Below are 21,161 nucleotides of genomic sequence, written 5' to 3'. Positions count from 1 at the left end.
ACACCTGGAAAGGAAGCGCACCCTGCAACCTGCTCTTGGCCTCCCTGGACTTTGTCTATGTGTATCTCTCTCTGGTCCCGTGTTGTATCCTTTGCTTAGTCAGCCTTAGCTGTGGTATAACCTCATCAGGCCATGTGAATCCTTCTAGTTAATAAGTGAAGTAGGCAAGGGGTCCTGATTCATCCGCCACAGCCCCCAGCTCTGCCCCGCTCTGGGCTGCTGTGCTCCCCTCTACATTTGCTCACAACCGCCTTCTCTCCCTAGAATTTTCTTCTGATCTTTAGTTCCTTGAATCACTATGCTTTCTTTTAATCTCTTTAGCACTCAGGGTTCGGCTAAGGAAGGAAGCCAACAACCTGTATGCTAGCTCACCATCCTAGGGCAAACCAGAAGTCACCCACTTTTAAGAAAAATTGTTTATTGCTGACATATTTCGTTTTTATTTCTGTGTTTATCTGGTTATGTTGAAGAATTTCATTAGTTCTTTCAATAGGTTATCCACTCAGGCCAGGCGCGGTGGCTCACGCACGCCTGTAATCCCAGCACTTTGGGAGGCCCAGGTGGGTAGATTACCTGAGGTCAGGAGTTCAAGACCAGTCTGGCCAACATGGTGAAACCCTGTCTCTACTAAAAATACAAAAATTAGCCAGGCGCAGTGACTCATGCCTGTAATCCCAGCACTTTGGGAGGCCAAGGCGGGTGGATCACCTGAGGTCGGGAATTTGAGACCAGCCTGACCAACATGGAGAAACCCTGTCTATACTAAAAATACAAAATTAGCCGGGCGTGGTGGTGCATGCCTGTGATCTCAGCTACTCGGGAAGCTGAGGCAGGAGAATCGCTTGAACTTGGGAGGCGGAGGTTGCGGTGAGTCGAGATCGTGCCATTGCACTCCAGCCTAGGCAACAAGAGTGAAACTCTGTCTCAAAAAAAAAAAAGTTCACTTGGAAAAACAAAAACAATTGTCCCTGCACATAACTCTTAGGCACTGCTCTTCTCTCTCCACCACGTTGTTCTAGGTGGATGGTGAGCTGCTCGTTACCACTGAAGGACAGAGAAATAAAGGACACAACTGATCGGTTTTCCTTGGAGTGAAGTTAACAGGGAGATCATAGACCAGGTGAAGATGCCTCCAATGTCTAAAACCAACAGGAATTATCAAAATGTAGACTGTAAGAATCTTCTGCTAGCCAACAAGACAGGAAACTCAGTTGGGTGCGGTGGCTCACGCCTTTAATCCCAGCACTTTGGGAGGCCAAAGCAGGTGAATCACTTGAGGTCAGGAGTTCGAGACCAGCCTGGCCAACATGGTGAAACCCTGACTCTACTAAAACTACAAAAATTAGCCAGGCGTGGTGGTGGGCACCTGTAATCCCAGCTACTTGGGAGGCTGAGGCTGGAGAATCTCTTGAACCCGGGAGGTGGAGGTTGCAGTGGAATGGTGCGGTGCCACTGCACTCCAGCCTGGGTGACAGAGCAAGACTCTGTCTCAAAAAAAAAAAAAAAAAAAAAAATCCTTTTTTTACACTCCGCAATACCAAGGCTCTCTGGTGCTCACACTTAGCCATGAACTGCTTGTTCACAGTTCTTAGTTTCTTACTTGCTGCAGACAGAGCATCAGGACAATTTAGCAGTGAGAAGCCACCTCGGCAGTTTCCCTGGCATTGTCCCACCTCCACCCTTGATAATCTCCAAATTCTGCATCATCACAGCTGCCACAGCATTCCCTCCTCCAGGACATTCCCCAAGTCACCACTGATCAGGTCTTTAGCAATGGAGCCACCACGTTGGACTGGGATCTATTTATGCCACCTACTGACCAGGACTGTGTCCTCTTCCCACATTGGGCAGTCGGTGAGACCATTCCAATCCCTATCTTACCTCCCATTTCCTCAGACCACTCCTGGTTCCACTTGTGGTAGTCTGGGTCTTTGGAGAGACAGACACCAAGATGAAATTGAACACATAAGAATGTGGGAGACATGCTTCTGGGAGAAACCACAGGGAGGAGCTAGAGGAGGCCGGGGGAGCATCAGACCCCAAGTGAAGGAGAGAGGGTTGAGTGGAACATCCTGGACTGACAGTGTGAGAAGGGTTCAGCAAAGCCATGGAGAGTCTCCAGCCAAATTCAGCCATCAGAGGAGTCCCAGGCATGGCTCTCCCTTAGGATCCTTGTTGCACTTGGTCACTAACCCAGAGCAACTTGTGGGAAGGATGTCCATGGTTCAAACTTGAGCATGGGTTTTAGAGGACAGCAGCTGAGGTCCTTGGCCAAGTGTGGTTCCCTGTGCTTGGAGATCTGAGATCTGAGAGGTGCATTTTCATGGCTACCATACTTACATCTTTTTTTGTTTTGTTTTGTTTTGTTTTGAGAGGGAGTCTCACTGTTGCCCAGGCTGGAGTTCAGTGGGGCGATCTCAGTTCACTGCAACCTCCACCTCCCAGGTTCAAGTGATTCTCCTGCCTCAGCCTCCTGAGTAGCCGGGATTACAGCCACCCACCACCATGCCCAGCTAATTTTTGTATTTTTAGTAGAGACAGCGTTTTGCCATGTTGGCCAGGCTGGTCTCGAACTCCTGACCTCAAGTGATCCACCTGCCTTGGCCTCCCAAAGTGCAGGGATTACAGGTGTGAGCCACTGCACCTGGCCCATACTTAATCTTCATACCAATCTGGACTTACTACACTGGCTCAGACCCAGTGTCATTCTGGACCTTTCCATCTTTCCTGTGTTATAGTCCTTGAATCCTGGATCTTTTTTTGTCTTATTACCTAGTTTTGGTGGAGTATTTCGTTTAGTGGCTTTCTGAGAAAAGGTGCATGGAAGGCAATTTACAAAAGATACTGCATATCTTAAATATTTTTATTCTAATTTTTATCAGGCCCTTGGTAGTCTGTCACGGTGAAGAATTCTAGTTTGGAAATTCTGTTTCTTCAGAGTTTTGAAGGCATCAGTTGTCTTTTAGTGTCCAGTGTTGCTCTTTAGAAGTCTAAAGCTATTCTGATTCTTGAGTCTTTGCAGGTGATCTGACTTTCCTCTCTGAAAGTGGCAGCATCCTCTCGTCTCGGGTGTTCTGAGGTTTCAAGGTTATGTGGCTTGGTGTGGGTATGTTTCATTCATTTTGCTGGGCACCTGGTGGGTCTCTCCATCTAGAGTCATGTTTTTTCCTCCGTGTTCTTTAATTCTTGGAAAATCACATTATTTGATAATTTGATTCACTTTTTTTTTTTTTTTTTTGAGATGGGGTCTCGCTCTGTTGTGGTACAATTATGGCTCACTGCAGCCTCAGGCTTCTGGGCTCAAGCAATCCTCCCACCTCAGCCTCCTGAGTAGCTGGGATTACAGGCATTTGCTACCAGACCTGGCTAATTTTTTTATTTTTAGTAGAAACGGGGTCTTGCTATGTTGCCAGGCTGGTCTCAAACTCCTGGGCTCAAGTGATCCTCCCATCTTGGCCTCCTAAAGTGCAGGGATTGTGGGTGTGAGCCACTGTACCCAGCTTGATTCACTCTTTTTTTGGTTTGCTTTCTAAATTCCTAGAGGTCTAATGTACCTTCTTGGTAGAACCTCTAATTTTCTTTTCTCTCCTATTTTCCTTGTCACTCCTATGTTTGAGCAGGTCAATTTTATTTTTCTATTCCTATTTGTTTGTTCAAAAATGTGTATTGAGCACCTATTGTAGGTGCTGGAGATACACCAGAGAAAAAGACAAAGCCCTTGTGGTTTTTTTTTTTTTTTTTTTTTTTTTTTTAAGATGAGGCCTTGCTCTGTCACCCAGGCTGGAGTGCAGTGGCATGATCATAGCTCGCTGCAGCCTCAAAGTGCTGGACTCAAGGGATCCTCTGCCTCAGCCTCCCACATAGCTGGGACTACAGGTGCACACCACCACAGCCAGCTAATTTTTAAAAAAATTTTTTTTTTAAAGGTGGAGGTTTTTTTGTTTTGGTTTTGTTTTTGAGATCGAGTCTCACTCTGTTGCCTAGAGTGCAGTGGCGTGATCTTGGCTCACTGCAAGCTCCACCTCCCAGGTTCATGCCATTCTCCTGCCTCAGCCTCCCGAGTAGCTGGGACTACAGGCATCTGCTACCATGTCCAGCTAATTTTTTGTATTTTTAGTAGATGTGGGGTTTCACTATGTTGGCCAGGCTGGTCTCCAACTCCTGACCTCAGACAATCCACCCGCCTCAGCCTCCCAAAGTGCTGGGATTACAGGCCTGAGTCACTGCACCTGGCCTTTTAAAAAATTTTAGTAAAGATGAAGGTCTTTACTGTGTTGCCCAGGCTGATCTCAAACTCCTGAGCTCAAGTGATCCTCCTGTAATCCTGAAGTGCTGGGGTTATAGGGATGAGCCACTATGCCTGAACCCTTGTTGATTTTGGATTCCAGGTTTTTTTTGTTTGTTTTTTCTTCTTTAAACGATGGGGTCTCACTCTATCATCCAGGCTGGAGTGTAGGGACGTGACCGTTGCTCACTGTAGCCTCCAGTTCCTGGGCTCAAGATCCTCCTGCCTCAACCTCTCTGTAGCTACAGGTGGTGCCACCGTGACCCGCTTATTTATTTTGTAGAGACGGGGTCTTGCTATGTTGCCCAAGCTGATCTCAAACTCCTAGCCTCAAGAGTTTCTCCCCACTTGGCCTCCCAGATACTGAGATGATAGGCATGGGCCACTGCACCTGGCAGTTCCTTGTTTTCATAATTCTTTCCAGTCACATTGTGCGGTAGTGAGAGAAGGTGGTCAGTTGTTTTCACTTTTCTGAATATGAGGCCTTGTGAGAATCGAACACATGGTCTGTTTCCATCAAGAGTCTATGAGAACTGAAAAGGTTATGTGTTGTATGATGGTAGAGATTAGTAAAATTGAACTAATGCTGATAATTTTATTCTGATTCATTCATTCATATTGCAGCAGCTACTGTATCTAAGATACTGTGCAAGCCATTGGCAGAAATAGTGGGTGAGCAGAAACAATTCTTTTTTTCACAGTCCTTGTAGGCAAGCTAGTGGTGGTGGTGCCAGTGGCAGACACTAATCCCATCGCAGCCTCAGTGGGATGTGTGCAACGCAGGAGAGGAGCAGAGTTCTAGGAGAGACTGAAATAGAGGAACGTGAGCCGGAAGGCTGGGTCACAAAAGGCTTCCCTGGCCAGGTGACAGCTGAGCTGAGATCTGAGGGATGAGTTGGCATGAATGAGACAGAGAGCCTAGAGGTGGACAGCCCAGGCCTGGGAAATGGCTTGTGCAGATGCCCTGTGGTGGGAGAGGCATGGTCTTTAAGGAATGGAAGAATGGCTAGAGGACAGAGTGGGAACGTGGAACACGGCTTGAGATGAGCTGGAGAGGCGGACAGCCATATCGGGCACAGTCCCATGGGTCACATAGATTTCTGCCTTGTCCTGGAAGTGACAGAAAGCCTTTGGCCCACTTGACTCAGAGAGATGGTGTACAAATGTTTTGGTTTGTTTGTTTTTACAGAGTCTTGCTCTGTCACCCAAGCTAGAATGTAGTGGCACAATCATAGCTCTCCGCAACCTCAAACTCCTGGCCTCAAGTGATCCTCCTGTCTCAGCCTCCCAAAGCACTGGGATTACAGGCACGAGCCACCATACCTGGTCTGAAAATGTTTTGAGGCCAGGTGCAGTGGCCTGTAATCCCAGCACTTTAGAAGGCCAAGGCGGGTGGGTCATCTGAGGTCAGGAGTTTGAGACCAGCCTGGCCCATGTGGTGAAAACATGGCCTCTACTAAAATACAAAAAATTAGCCGGGTGTGGTGGCACATACCTGTAGTCCCAGCTACTCAGGAGGTTGAGGCAGGAGAATCACTTGAACTCGGGAGGCGGAAGTTGCAGTGAGCTGAAACTGCACCACTGCACTCCAGCCTGGGTGACAAGTGAAACTCCGTCTCAAAAAAAAAAAAAAAAAGTTTTGAAAAGATCCCCCCTGGCTGTGGTGTGCAGCGCAGTGAGGAGGTGTGGAAAGAGGTTGGTCAGAGTAGTGAGTTAGAAGGCTCCTGTAATGATCCAAGAGGGAGATGATGATACCTTGGATCTCTGGGTGGAGACAGAGGAGATGGACAGAAATGGATGGATCCCTGGAATGGCAGGCAGGTTACACGGACAAGAGTCAGTGACGCATTTCCTGGTCACGGGGCTGGAGGGAGAAGGGCTCTGACCTGCCCAGCGGGATGACTGGTGGTATCACTCTGGAAGAAAAGGGAGAACTTCATTAGTGGTGCTGGGGAGAACAGATGATCGATCTGTCTTAGGCACTATAAACTTTTTCTCTCTATACACATTCTTTTTCTCCTTGCATTGTCAGAGACTGAAAGAAATTGTGTTATTCTTCAATTACTTTTTTATTTCTATCGATTTCCTGTGTTGCAGTTTTGCTTATCTAGTTTGATATGTTTGATGTAACAATGTTACATTTTAAAGAATTTTTTTTTTTTTTTGAGACAGAGTCTCACTCACTCTGTCGCCCAGGCTGGAGTGCAGTGTTGTGATCTTGGCTCACTGCAAGCTCCGCCTCCCGGATTTATGCCATTCTCCTGCCTCAGCCTCCCGAGTAGCTGGGACTATAGGCGCCCGCCACCTCGCCTGGCTGGTTTTTTGTGTTTTTTAGTAGAGATGGGGTTTCACCGTGTTAGCCAGGATGGTCTCGATCTCCTGACCTCGTGATCCGCCCGTCTCAGCCTCCCAAAGTGCTGGGATTACAGGCTTGAGCCACCGCGCCCGGCCTTTTTTTTTCTTTTGAGACAGAGTCTCGCTCTGTCACCCAGGCTGGAGTGCAGTGGTGTGATCTTGGCTCACTGCAAGCTCCGCCGCCTCCCAGGTTCACACCATTCTCCTGCCTCAGCCTCCCGAGAAGCTGGGACTACAGGCACCTGCCACCACGCCCGGCTAATTTCTTTTTCTATTTTTAGTAGAGACAGGGTTTCACCGTGTTTGCCAGGATGGTCTCGATCTCGTGACCTCGTGATCCGCCCGCCTCGGCCTCCCAAAGTGCTGGGATTACAGGCATGAGCCACCGCGCCCGGCCAGATTTTAATTTTTAATTATTGAATAAAAATATTGTTGTGTATTCAAAATTATAGGCAACCTCTATGACTCCCAATTCCCTCTCCAAAGGTAACCCTGGGTTCTAGCTTAGGATGGATAAGAAAATATGCGGTATGATGTTCTCACTCATAGGTGGGAACTGAACAGTGAGATCACTTGGACTCGGGAAGGGGAACATCACACACCGGGGCCTATCACAGGGAGGGGGGAGGGGGGGAAGGATTGCATTGGGAGTTATACCTGATGTAATTGACGAGTTGATGGGTGCTGACGAGTTGATGGGTGCAGCACACCAACATGGCACAAGTATACATATGTAACAAACCTGCACATTATGCACATGTACCCTAGAACTTAAAGTATAATAATAATAAAAAAAAGAAAATATGCAGTATGGGCTATGGTCCTCATCTTTATTCATTTTATTCCTGAATAATATTCTATATACATACACATTTTGTTCATCAGTTAATGACAATTTTGGTTTCTTCTTTTTGATTATTAATACTGCTATGCACATGTATGTATAAGTTTTTAGTAGATATAGATTTTCAATTCTTGTAAACTATAACTATGAATGAAACTGCTAGATCATATGATAACTATGATACCTTTGGTGGAACTATGGAGCCATTTTCCAAAGCAGCCGCACCATTTTATAATCCCACCAGCCACGGTGTTTTTTTTTTTTTTTTTTTTTTTTTTTTTTTTTTTTTTTGAGACGAAGTCTCATTCTGTCATCCAGGCTGGAGTGTGGTGGTGCGATCTTGGCTCACTGCACTTCCACCTCCCTGGTTCAAGTGAGTCTCATGCCTCAGCCTCCCTAGTAGCTGGGATTACAGGTACCTGCCACCACTCCTGGCTAATGTTTATATTTTTAGTAGAGATGGGGGTTTCACCATGTTGGCCAGGCTGCTCTCGAACTCCTGGCCTTAAGTGATCTGCCCACCTGGCCTCCCAAAGTGCTGGGATTACAGGTGTGAGCCACCCTGCCCAACCCCAACAATGTTACGAGGGATCTGTTTTCTGTACATCTTTGCTAACTCTTGTTACTGTCTTTAAAAAGTTATTGTCATCCTAGTGGGTGTGAAGTGATATCTCACTGTGGTTTTGATTTGTATTTCTCTGACTAATGGTGCTGAACATCCATTTCGTGTGCTTATTGGTCATTTGTGTGTGTGTGCATGTATAAATATACATATATAAAAATATAAATATATATATATATATTTTTTCTTTTTTGAGATGCATTCTGGCTCTGTTGCCAGGCTGGCGTGCTGTGGCGCCATCTCAGCTCAGTGCAACCTCTGACTCCCTGGTTCAAGCGATTTTCCTACCTTAGCCTCCCGAGTAGCTGGGATTACAGGCACACACCACCACGTCCAGCTAATTTTTGTATTTTTAGTAGAGACGGGGTTTCACCAGGTTGGCCAGGATGGTCTCGATCTCCTGACCTTGTGATCTGCCTGCCTCAGCTTCCCAAAGTGCTGGGATCACAGGCATGAGCCACCATGCCAGGCCCATTTGTATATCTTTTTTGGATAAATTTCTATTCATATCTTTTGCCCACTTAAATAACTGGATTGTCTTTTTTATTGTTGAGTTGTAAGAATTCTTGATATATTCTGAATACTAAATCCTTAGCAGATATTATTTACAAATACTTCCTCCCATTTTTGGGCTTTTTTTTTTTTTTTTTTTTTTTTTTTTTAGACAGTCTTGCTCTGTTGCCTAGCCTGGATTGCAGTGGTGACTGTAGTTCACTGCACTCTCAAACCCCTGGGCTCAAGCCATCCTCCCATCTCAGCCTCTCAAGTAGCTAGGACTACAGGTGCATGCCTCCATACTCAGCTTTTTTGTAGTTTTTGTAGAGATCAGTTCTCACTATGTTGCCCAGGCTGGTCTTAAACTCCTGAGCTCAAGCAATCCTCCTGCCCTGGTCTCCCCAAGTGTTGGGATTACAGCCATGAGCCACTGCACCTGGCCTTCACTTTCATTCCTGAGGATATTGTCACTGGATATAGAATTCTGGGTTGACACATTTTTACTTTTTATGTTTTTTTTGTTTTGTTTTGTTTTGTTTTTTTTTTTTGAGACGGAGTCTCGCTGTGTCGCCCAGGCTGGAGTGCAGTGGCGCGATCTCGGCTCACTGCAAGCTCCGCTTCCCAGGTTCACGCCATTCTCCCGCCTCAGCCTCCGAGTAGCTGGGACTACAGGCGCCCGCCACTACGCCCGGCTAGTTTTTTTGTATTTTTAGTAGAGACGGGGTTTCACCATGTTAGCCAGGATGGTCTCGATCTCCTGACCTCGTGATCCACCCGCCTCGGCCTCCCAAAGTGCTGGGATTACAGGCTTGAGCCACCGCGCCCGGCCTACTTTTTATGTTTTTAAAGATGTCATTCCATTGTCCTATAGTCTCCATGATTTCTGATGAGAATTTTGCTGAAATTCATGTAAATCTATTGTTGTTCCCCTATGCAGTATGTCATTTTATTTCTCGTTGCTTTCAAGACTTTCTATATTTAGTTTTTAGATTATAAAGTCCCTGGGTGTGATGTTCCTTTATTTTGCTTGGGATTTCCCATGTTTCTTGACTCTTTCCCCAAATTTGGCCACTGTTTTATTTTTTAAAAAATCTTTCTGGCCGGGCGCGTTGGCTCAAGCCTGTAATCCCAGCACTTTGGGAGGCCGAGACGGGCGGATCACGAGGTCAGGAGATCAAGACCATCCTGGCTAACATGGTGAAACCCCGTCTCTACTAAAAATACAAAAAACTAGCTGGGCGACCTGGCGGGCGCCTGTAGTCCCAGCTACTCGGGAGGCTGAGGCAGGAGAATGGCGTGAACCCGGGAGGCGGAGCTTGCAGTGAGCTGAGATCCGGCCACTGCACTCCAGCCTGGGCAACACAGCGAGACTCCGTCTCAAAAAAAAAAAAAAAAAACCTTTCTGCCTCATTCTCTTCCCTCATTGTGACTCCAACATATATATGTTAGACTGCTTGACACTGTTCACAGATAACTGGGGCTCTGATCATTTTTTCTGTATCTTTTCTGCTTTTTAGATTGGATATTTCAGGATTTGGGAAACTGGCCACAGGTGGAATCTGTTTATTCTCATGTACAGTGGCTGCTTGTTTTCACACTATGATGGCAGAAATGAGTAGTTATAAAGGTGATTTTTGACCCACAAAGCTAAAAATATTATCTGACCCTTCACAGAAGAGGTTTACTAATCCTGGTTCTATTGCAAGTTTAATGATTCTTTAATCTGTCAATGTGCTGTTAATTCTATCTAGTGAATTTACTTCGTATGTTGTATTTTAAGTTCTAGAATTTTTATTTGGTTCTTTTTGTCACGGTTTATCTGCTGACAATTCCTATTTGCTCATTCTGAGCATATTTTCCTTTATGTCCTGGAGCATGGTTATAATTACTTTAAACATCTTGAATGTTAATTCCAACGTGTCAGTCATATCAGTTTCTGTCAATTGCTTCTTGAGCATGGATCACATTTTCTTGTTCATATGTATAGCAGTTTTGAATTATACAATTGCAGAAATTCTGGTGAAGATTTTTTTTTTTTGAAGCAGGCAATTAATGGTTGAACTCAAGATTTAAAACTTTGATTCCAGCCAGGGACAGTGGCTCATGCCTGTAATCCTAGCACTTTGGGAGGCCAAGGCGAGAGGATGGCTTGAGGCCAGTCTGGGCAACATAGCAAGACCCCATCTCTACAAATAAAAACCTCCCAAGTAGTTGGTGTGTGCCTGTAGTCTCAGCTATTAACACTTGGGAGGCTGAGTTGAGGATTGCTTGAGCTTAGGAGAGCAAGGCTGCAGTGAGCTATGATTGTACCACTGCACTGCAGCATGGAGACGGACACAGGCCTTGTCTCAAATTTAAGAAAAAGGAAGGCAAAACACAAGCAAAAAAACCCTTTGATCCTCCTCTGGGGGGCAGCAGCCGAAATTCGTCTTTATTTCTTTTGGCCTCAGCTGGGCTGTTTAGAGTCTGCCCTCTGTATTTCAGAAATCAGATTTAGGCAGGGCTTCTACATGGTCTTTTCTGGATTTCATGTGTGTATTTTAAAGTTGTTTTTAGCCAGAGGATTGGTTTGAAGAACCACCCAGTATTACTGGGGATCAGAACAGCAGCTGACAGTTGTTTTTATGTTTTTATGGCTTGTTTTAATGTCAGCAATGGGTTGGGTGTGGTGGCTCTTGCCTGTAATCTCAGCACTTTGGGAGGCAGTAGGATTGCTTGAGCTCAAGAGTTGGAGGTTGCAGTAAGCTATGGCTGCACGAGTGCATTGCAGCCTAGGCAACACAGGAAGACCCTGCCTCAAACAAAACAAAACAAAACAATCTGCAATAGGGTAGTCCTAATCTTAACAGTGAAATTCAGTTGCTTTGAATGCCTCAAAGATTCTAGTTTGACCCTGGCTTGCTAGGAGGCATGCATCCTGGTCCCCTCCTCCTGGGGACTCCTGGTTTGTGTGAGGTGATACCCTCTCCTGAGTAATGGTCAACACTGCTGCAGCAGTATTGGAGAGGAAGGTGTCGGCACGCCCCCTCTGGACAGCAGCTGGGTCAGCCCCAGGGCTAGGCAGCCAAAACCCCAGCTCTTTCCTGCCCCTACCAGGGTTGGTGGATCTCCATCTCCAATACAATGCTGTTTGCATGGTCCTTCCCCGTTTACAGAAACTCCCCCACAGTTCAGTGTGCATGCCGAGCAAGTTGTGTCTACGATACCTGGCTGTGATTATCTTGTCATCATCTGGGCAATGAGCTCAGTCTCTGGAAGCAGGAAGATCTGGGGCAAATTAGCTGCCTTTGAAACTTTGGGTACATAAAATGGATGATAAAATCTGCTGTTATATAACGAGACTGAAGAGCTGAGACGACCGGCCACCATTCTGGCCCACAGTATGGAACACACTCTGCAGTTAGGGAGACCCAGGCAGAGGCTGTTCCAAGAATCTTTATTTGCTACAGGCAGTGGATGGATTTAAACTTATTTGGAACTAAGAGTAGGCCCTTGAGCCATCAGTGTTTATGCCTTACCTGTATTCCTGGGAGGCAGACCGTTTCTAATCCTGGGATGAGGACGGAACATAATGGTTAGGGACAGTGTTTAGGGCTTATGCTGATATTCTGCCACTTACCCACTGGTGATCTTGGGGTCTTGGCGAGTTCCTTTGTGACAGTGGTGACAGTAATGGCACCTGTCTTAAAGGGCTCTTGGGAGGCAGGACTGACACCCGCTGTGTGGCCATCATTGGCTGGGGCTCTCTTCAGCATATCTCCCCAGATCTGCTTTGACACCCCAGGCCTCTGAGCTTTCTTTCGGTCATGAGTATGAAGCCTGGCAACTGTGTCCCTGGCCAAATGATCAAGAGGGATGTGGGGCAGGGCTGAGGACAAAGTGCAGGCCCATCCCTTCACGGTAGCGTCAGCTCCTTTTGGAGAGGGTCATAGGTCATCCCACCAGTTATTCATCTGCTTCATCAGATGGTGCCTCAGTCCTGATTCCTTCACTGTGTCCTGGAGAACTGAGAATTTTCCAAACGCACGGCTGGAATCTCCTCTTACACTCTCTCTAGTCTGGCTACTGTCCCTCCCCTATTCAGTGGACTGACTTGAGCCATGGCTTAGAATGACACTGTTTTATTTTAACACAGGATAGGAGTTTGGCCCATGAGTCTTTTTTTTTTTTTAGACGGAGTCTCGCTCTGTTACCCAGGCTGGAGTGCAGTGGTGCAATCTCGGCTCACTGCAACCTCCACCTCCCCGGTTCAAGCGATTCTCCTGCCGCAGCCTCCCGAGTAGCTGGGACTACAGCCATGCACCATCACACCCAGCTAATTTTGTATTTTTAGTAGAGATGGGGTTTCTCCATGTTGGTCAGGCTGGTCTTGAACTCCCGACCTCAGGTGATCCATCCGCCCCGGCCTCCCAAAGTGCTGGGATTACAGGCGTGAGCCACCGCGCCTGGCCCTGACCCATGAGTCTTCTATTCCAAGGGTGTTCAAGAAAAACCTAAAGATTTATGAACAACTAATACAGGCCGACAAAAGACTGACAGAATGGGAGCTTCGCAGTGTAGTAAACTTTCCCTCAAAACAAGCAGTAAGACTTTAAAGTACACTGAAGTCAAAGAGGGCACATGTAGTGTTTATTATGGGGAAAAAACGGTATATAGAAAAATAAAAACGTCAACACTGGTTTGTGTGCAGAATGTGGGTAGAGGTTGATCTTCTTGGCCTTAAGAAGCAAAAATGAGGAACTGCATGGGCAGGGTCACCCACTCTCCCTCTCTGTGTATGGAGCTTTGTGCCAAGCCTTTCATTGTGCAGAAGAAAATATCAGGACGCTAGGTGGGGGATCACCCTCAGCAGTGGGGAGAGAAGCAGTGTTCCTAACAATGAACCAGGAGCTGTGGCGGTTTGAACAATGACAGCATACAGATCTAATGATTTTAACTGTATTCCAACTCCGCGAGCACTGTGCGTGCAATACATGAGAACACAGTAAACCAGAAGAGTGCCTCATATTTACTCATACTTTCTATGAGGCACCTTCATCCCCATTTCAGATGAAGCAGCTCAGACTCGGGGGCTCCGTCCCTAACCACAGCCCCATGGTGGCTGTGTGGGGGATGTGCGCTGACAACACCTTCACACTTTGAGCACCACGGAGTAGTCTTCCTCCTGCCTCTCACTGTCTAGGTCATCTCGCATACTCTGCAAGGCTTTACATCACTGAAGACTCTGGGTGTTTTTTTTTTTTTTTTTTTTTTTTTTGGCTTTAGTGCTCTACTGGCTAGAACAACTCTTCTCCAATTTCTTCTGTATCTGTTTCAGCAATTAATTGTTCAGGTTAAGAAGTGTGGGGTCCCCACCCGCTGCATCCAATCTGGTAGCAAGTTCTGTTCTTCGCATCACCCTGGTCCAGGCCATGGCCTCTCTCACAGCGACTGCCGTGGGCAGAATGCCTGCACTCAACAGGGGAGAGCTGCAGGAAGTGCCAAGCAGGCACGAGGGAAGGAGGAAAGGTGGGGCTGGGGCTCCTGATTGGATGGCGGTCTTAGGGAGGGTGGCACTGCAATCTACCCGCCATCAGGCCGGCAAGGCTATGACTCATCCGTGCGATGCTTCGTCATCTTAGTTCCTCCCTGCACTACCAAGCCCTCAGCCTCTTGTTCTGAAATTGGTTTCTGCCTTCCCTAGGAAGCTGGCACAGGATGTGTTACTGTCTACCTGGGGATAAAAACCCTGTCAAGGCACGACAGCAACTGAAAGTGTGAGGAAATTCAATCTCCAATGGCAAAGGCTCAAACACAAAAGCTAGAAGCTCACTTGGTGGCTACATTCCAGCAGCTCCAGGTGGGCAGTGAAAGGTGGCAGTGGAAGGCTGACAGGTGGTCCGCCTGGAGCGAAGCTCTGTGGTGAGACACAGTAACTGGTGTCAGGACCCTGGGGCTGGATCGCTTGTCTTCAGACATTTGGTTGAATGCAGTGACCGTCGTGCTGGCCCCCTCCATCTCTCTCCTATGGACACCCACTTCCTGTCTTCCATTCCTCATAAGCGCAGGCCTGCCGCCCACTGCCTGGCGGCTTCCCCACTCCCAGTCTCTCAAGTCTTGTTTCCTCTGCCTAACTGGTTCCCATTCCTCTGTCATCTTTGGATCTGGTGAGAATCCCAGGACTCCACTGGGGCTGGAGACAGCTCGTGGGCTCAGCTATTTTGGAACCTTCAGGGCCTCTGTTCACCTGCAGACAGGTGGCATGTTTTACAGGTTCTACTCAACTGAAAAAGATTTCTTGGAACTTAAGAGAAAAACTGATTAGGCAGACTCCAAATGAAAGGAACCATAAGCAAAGCGGAGTCTGCTGCATGAATTCTTAAGAACTCAGGTACCTAGGAGCTCTACTGCACGCTCAAGCACTCCTCTGTAAGTGCTGCGGAGTTACAATCTTCACAGCCTCCCTGCAGGATGTTTGTAGCAAGCGCCTGCCAACCACTGGCTCCGTGCGGTAAGACTTTCAAAACCTGTAGTGATGAAAGACCAGTGCGCTTGGGGCTGTAGAAGGCTTTCGCGTTCTTCAGACATGCGGTTGAATGCAGGCCCGTGTCCACCAGGACACTGGGCTTCTCCTGTGCCAACCTGCTTTTCAGTCTTCTCTTCACTGGCACATCCAGTCCAGTGATACAAGATCCCCAGCCCGAGCCTTTGCTATTTACAGCAAGGCCCAGAGTTACGGACAGAAGGCTACGGATTCTACTCTTGAATGCACTGTAGCATCCCTGTGTGACCTTGTGTGGGGATGACTGCCACACCCCCTCCCCACAAGTCAAGCTTGCTAAAGCCAGCCCTGCACAGACCGCAGGAGTAGGGGGTCAAGATGTCTGGTTTTGTTCACTGGCAGGCCCAGTGCCTCAAACTTTACTGAAGCATGACTGATTGCCTCTAACAGACAGGAAAGGGCTCTGGATTCCAAGGGAAAGGCTGAGGAGGAAACAGATGATGACTGAAACAGTCAAAGAAAGGAGAGGGAAGAGTTTTGTGATGGCAGAGGCTCTGCACATGAGACAGTTGGAATCTGAACTTGCAGAAATTTGAGTTTAGAGTTTTGCAGATAGAAAGCACCCTATACATTGCAGGGAATAGGAATAATTTCTGGATTAAAAAGTCTTACCTGGTTTATACCTTCCAGAAAGAGGAAGAAGCTTGAGCTGGATGACTCGATCTGCAGTGCTTCAGCTGACACGTGTTAGCAGCCATTGTTCTAGAAATGATTTCACTGTTTGAAACTGCTGAAGAAATGTGATTCGGTGAGGTGGGGTAGGCTGTCCCGGCCGCTGTGCACTGAAGACCAGAAGGGAACCGAGATGGCTTCCTTCTGAGCCTGTACCGCTGACATAGCTCTGTAGAGAATGGGGTTGCACAAATGATGTCTCTAAGGCATGTACTCCATGCACTCTGAGGTAAACGCTAGGCTTTACAAAACAGACGCGTACACACAACACGGGATCTGGTGAGCAGTAATGTGAGAGCTGCTAAGCAGACACAGCAGGTTCTATTTTTAACACTTGACTAGCAAAATGGAACTCCTTTCCCCTCCATCCTCACAGAGAACGAGTGCTTTTTTCTTGTGGGTGACCTAACTTACCTGTTTACTGAAGGCCTGTGAGCCTGCTACAAAAGTAATTCAGACAGTAGCTTAGTCCCAAGCTGCCTTGGTTGGAACCATTCCTAGGCAGGGAGCTGTCACTGTCACATTCAGAGAGGGTATGCACTGTAATGACAGCAATGGAACACACTAGGCTTTGGACAGCCTTTACTGTCATATCTTCATTAGCTCAATCTAGAAAAAAGTTATTAAAAAGTGGGAGTTCTAATAACATACAGTCTCTTTGTGAGGAAAAAGGACTTCAGATCAGTGAGGAAGGAGTCTGCTGAAATTTCATAAACATGCCCTACCTAATGCAGCAGACTTCAGGCAGCGGGGAGCAAAGGGAGACTGGAAGGGAAGTCCCATGTGTGCTTTAACTGCAGCCCACCCAGTCAACCTCCAACAAAAGGGCACGACTTCCAGAACTGGGAGGGAGTCCAGCGTGTCTACTGTGGGGAACTCAAGACAAGCAGAGCATTTGCTGTTTCTCTGCCAGAGTTTCAAGGGCTTTGAAGATTAGGAACTGGAATCCAGGGCGCATTCACAGCTCTGTGTGGGTATTTCCCCCCAAAACCTGCACAGAAGTGAGAATGACAAAATCATGACGTTCCTTCTGTCTGGAATTTAATTTTCTTATGAAAACAAAGACAGAAAAATTAAAATGACCCACTGCCAGGATAACATTTTGCACCGTCGCCCAGGCTGGAGTGCCATGGCGTGATCTCTGCTCACTATAACCTCCGCCTTCCGAGTTCAAGCAATTCTCCTGCCTCAGCCTCCCAAAAAGCTGGGATTACAGGCGCCTGCCACCACACCTGGCTAATTTTTGTATTTTTAGTAGAGACGGGGTTTCGCCATGTTGGCCAGGCTGGTCTCGATCTCCTGACCTTGTGATTCGCCCTCCTCGGCCTCCCAAAGTGCTGGGATTACAGGCATGAAGGATAACATTATTTCTACCCATCACTGGCACTTGCCCTTAATGCGAGTCATTTTGGAGCCCCTCCCTGTCCCTGGGCCTGTTTAATTAGCTCTTTGCATCCTTGATGGCTGTGAAGGAAGGAAGGAGAGTCTGTGAGTGGATTTTTGGTCTTGGCCCAATGCAGAGGCGGTTTTGAGTTTTGTGGACAGCAGAAGCTCCAGTTCTCTGACGTACCTATGACTGGGCCGGAGGTGCAGGTGGCCAGGTCTGGGGACAGACAGGACTTCCCATCAGTCTTCCAGAACAGGGAGGAGATGGCTGGGAGCTCTGTTTGGTACCAACAACCAAAGTGAAGATGATGTGACAAAGGCTACAAAGGAATCATTTATTAAAAACAAAACCCCAGAAACCCCTCAGCAGGATTTGATGAGAACAACAGAGGAATCCAACACCCTGACTGCTTCAGGCTCTGTTGACAGCAGGATGGGTGCCCCCTGTGAGCTCAAGCCACAGTGACACAGCACACCAGTTCATTACACAGGTCAAGACAGAGGCAGCCACTGGGGCGGGGACCCTTGGGGAGAGGCTGGGACTCAGGGCCCTTCTCCAGCCTTTGTCGTCAGGCATCCTCATGCCAACTCTGCCTCTGAACAATGGGTGCCGCCTTACCAGGCAGGGGCTGCTTAGGTAAAGGCCAGCAGACCTAACACTAGTTACTCCCAGAACTCTGGGCGTGCAGCAGAGACCACAGCACAGGGCCAGGCTCTCAGGACAGAGCAGCTGGTTCTTTCCCCAGTTCCTGGAATTTAGGGCCCACCTCAGAGGGGCATTTGACATGTGTCCCCCACACCCATCTGTCACCACAGGTAAACCAAGACTATAATCACAACAGCAAGGACAGGATCGTGTTGCTTTTTTCCTTTTTTTTTTTTTTTTTTTTCTTAAAGGAGTGAGGGCATGGAAAATATACAGCACACCAATGAAACAAAATGTCAAAAAAAAATACAAAAAAATAGAAAATAGAAAAATGTATTTACAAGTAGTACATTACTATGATGAGAAAGCACAAAGACACCTGCTGCTATAATACATGCATTGGCTCGAGAAGAAACTACGGAACACCCTGCAAGGGAGAAGCCAAGAAAAGAAAGAAAGGGCCGAAAGGTTTGAACTCTTCATCCCTAATCCAAGTTAGGGCTCCTAAAGTCCATGAGTCTATCAGCACAAATGCTATACTGGTTTGTAACTGCGGAGTCAGTTGTGAAGGGGAAGGACAGCAGCTTATCCATATACAAGGAAGCCACAGTAAGCTGCTCGACATGCTCAAAACGACAGCAAGCCCCTGTCAGCTACACAGCGTGATCTTAGCAGGATTTCATTTTTGTTTATTCATATATATCTATGTGTGTGTGTATATATATATATATATGTACGTATGTATAAAAACCGTGCCCTTGTTCACTGCCAACACAACATCTGGGTGGACATGAACTCATTACAACAAATTCTTATGTGGATGTTGTAAGAAGTCACTCAATGTCTGTGGATTTAATAAGTCACTTCACACCACAGAAAATATTTAATAAATCCAAAAAAAGGAAAGAAGAATATAGCGACAGAAGAGCTTCTGTCTCAGTTCTCTGAAACTGAGTCCCCCATAGGAAACTGGTCCCAAAGTTCTTGAGGGGTCATTGAAGAAACTTCGGTTTGCTAATTTTTTCCATCCTTTTAGTGTTCAAAAGTTCTAGAAAGACTCCTCGCTGTTTTCAGTTTTTAAACAGTCAAATCTCCATCTCCCCAACAAGGTAACAGTCTGGTGCAGATCCATAAAAACGTGGGAGGAAGGAGCGGCGGGGAGAGGCCTGTCTCTCTTGGAAGGGGCCCCACCTCTACATCCGCAGGAAGAGAAGGAACCAGACGGGGCTCCAGCACCTCTCTCCTGCAAACAAGCTCCCTTTAAATGCCAAATCCAGTCACACGGCAGTTCCTTAAACACAGGTACATTTCTGAGTACCAGGCCAGCTCTAAGAGGAAACAAACCATGAGTTGAGAGAAAAGGACTATGATGGCCATCTGGTCACTTTCTACGTGATCCATCATACTTCCAGGAATCGGGAGCTGCTGGACTTGGAGTGGAAAGGCTCAGACCACATCCGCCGGAGGTCGCCCTGAGAAACAAGGAACTTTGTAAGTTACAGATTTAAACACAAGGCACACACAGCTGTCTTTTCTGATTCTTTAAAAAAAAATTTTTTTTTAAGATATGAAGTCTTTCTATATTGGCCAGGCTGGTCTCAAACTCCTGGGCTCAGACAACTCTCCTGCCTTGACCTTCCAAAGTGCTAGGATTACAGGCATGAGCCACTGCGCTTGGCCTCGTTCTGATTTTTCTTGGATGGGTTCTTGCTCTGTCACCTAGGCTGGAGTGCAGTGGTGAGATCTCAGCTCACTGCAACCTCCAACTCCTCTTGCCTCAGCTTCCCAAGTAGTTGGGATTACAGGTGCTCACCACCATGCCTGGCTCATTTTTGTGTTTTAGTAGAGACAGGGTTTTACCGTGTTGGCCAGGCTGGTCCTGAACTCGTGACCTGCCTGCCTCAGCCTCCCAAAATGCTGGGGTTACAGGCGTGAGCCACCATGCGCCATGCCCCCTTTCTGATGCTTGATCTGAGATCAGATTGCTTCTGCGGAAAATCAAAGAGCATTTAAATCTTACCCATTCAAAAATAACCCACTATTTTTAGGAGGACTCCCTAGAAGGGGTGCTTTTAGGCTCCTTGAGCAAGAAAAGGGCTTTTAGCAACTCTCTAGAGGTCGTGAGTCAGGTGACCTGGGCAAGTGAGTTGACCTCTGTAATCTGCTTCCTCATCTGTAAAACGGGGAATAGACACCTGGGAAATAACATGCTCTCTAATTCTGGTTTTATCATATGCTGCCTCAACACTATTCAATTTTAATTATTCCCAAACTTGAACGTAGCGTTAAGCTGTTAGGTGGCGGGAGGACACTGCTTTGAACAGAAGCAGAAAGTTCCCTCAGCTGGGCTCTAGGGCTTTCAATTAGTTATTCCTCGCCCAGGTGGTGTAGTGGCCTAGCTCATGAGCATTTTCTGACAGTGGCTGCATGAGTCTGCAAGCGTTTGCTAATGCCAGGGTAGCGCACACACACACAAAACAGCAGAGATCAAAAGCTCACTCAGGGACTTAAGCAGAATCACCTCCAGCGAGGAGAGTGCAAACCCAGGCACAGGGCCAATCCAAGTTATTGCTGTCACAGGTTTATAACTGCTGCTCTCACCTTTAAATAGGCCATCGTGAGGAGTGGCAATAAGGTAAATGGCACCAAATAGAGAAGGGCGGGCTGGGCGGCCCGGTGAATGCGAGACGCCACAGTAGCAGTGAGCAGGCCTGTGAGGAGAGAGAAGCATCTGTGAGACAAGAGAGGGAACCCGTGTCACCTGGCTGCTGCTTGGCAAAGTCCTGCGACTGCACAGATCTAATGTGCTGTCGTCCATTCTATGGTTGGGGTGTGAAATGCCCAGCTTGGGCAGCTGAAGAAATGTGGATCAGCACAGCTTTAAAAAACACCTACAACTCCAAGGACACATGACTGACCCAGGTCTAATTCCTTGCTCTGGTTCCTGGGTTCAAACCCTCCCGCCAGCCCCAAGTGTGCCTCTGTCTCCTGTGATGCTGGATTTGGGAGGCAGAAGACCTGGGTTTAAGTTCCAACTCTGTTACTCACAATAGCTAACATAACCGTAGTTCAGACCTTCCACCTCTCCGAGCCTCAGCCTGCTCATCTGTCTAATGGGAATAATGCCACTTGCCTTGCCCCTCTGAGTTTGTGGACTGAAATGAACCCATGTGAATGAACTGCTCTGGGACGAGGACAGTGCTGGGTTTGAGGAGGAGGCACGGAGTGCAAGAGACGCTCCTTTCCAGTCACTGTGCGGGAGCAGTTACATATGCAGGCAGGTTACTGCTTTTCTCAGCCCCATCACAACCACCT

The 21,161-nt window shown here is 47.3% G+C and overlaps 1 protein-coding gene across 1 annotated transcript in view; it reads right to left on the bottom strand.

Moving 5' to 3' along the window:
* Nucleotides 1–18,055: 18,055 nt before the first annotated feature.
* The window catches only part of SPPL3 (signal peptide peptidase like 3), a 139,251-nt gene continuing 136,145 nt past the window's right edge, over nt 18,056–21,161 (bottom strand). The window contains exons 10-11 of the mRNA XM_010368307.2: nt 20,448–20,557; nt 18,056–19,318 (exon numbers count right to left, since the gene is read on the bottom strand). Coding sequence (XP_010366609.1) covers nt 19,247–19,318; nt 20,448–20,557 — 182 coding nt within the window. The 3' untranslated portion in view covers nt 18,056–19,246. The remainder of the gene's footprint in view (nt 19,319–20,447; nt 20,558–21,161) is intronic.

Source organism: Rhinopithecus roxellana, chromosome 10 (assembly GCF_007565055.1).
Source record: "Rhinopithecus roxellana isolate Shanxi Qingling chromosome 10, ASM756505v1, whole genome shotgun sequence".
Classification (NCBI taxonomy): domain Eukaryota; kingdom Metazoa; phylum Chordata; class Mammalia; order Primates; family Cercopithecidae; genus Rhinopithecus; species Rhinopithecus roxellana.
Note: the sequence above shows the minus strand (reverse complement) of the source record. Positions and strands in the feature narration are given on the sequence as shown.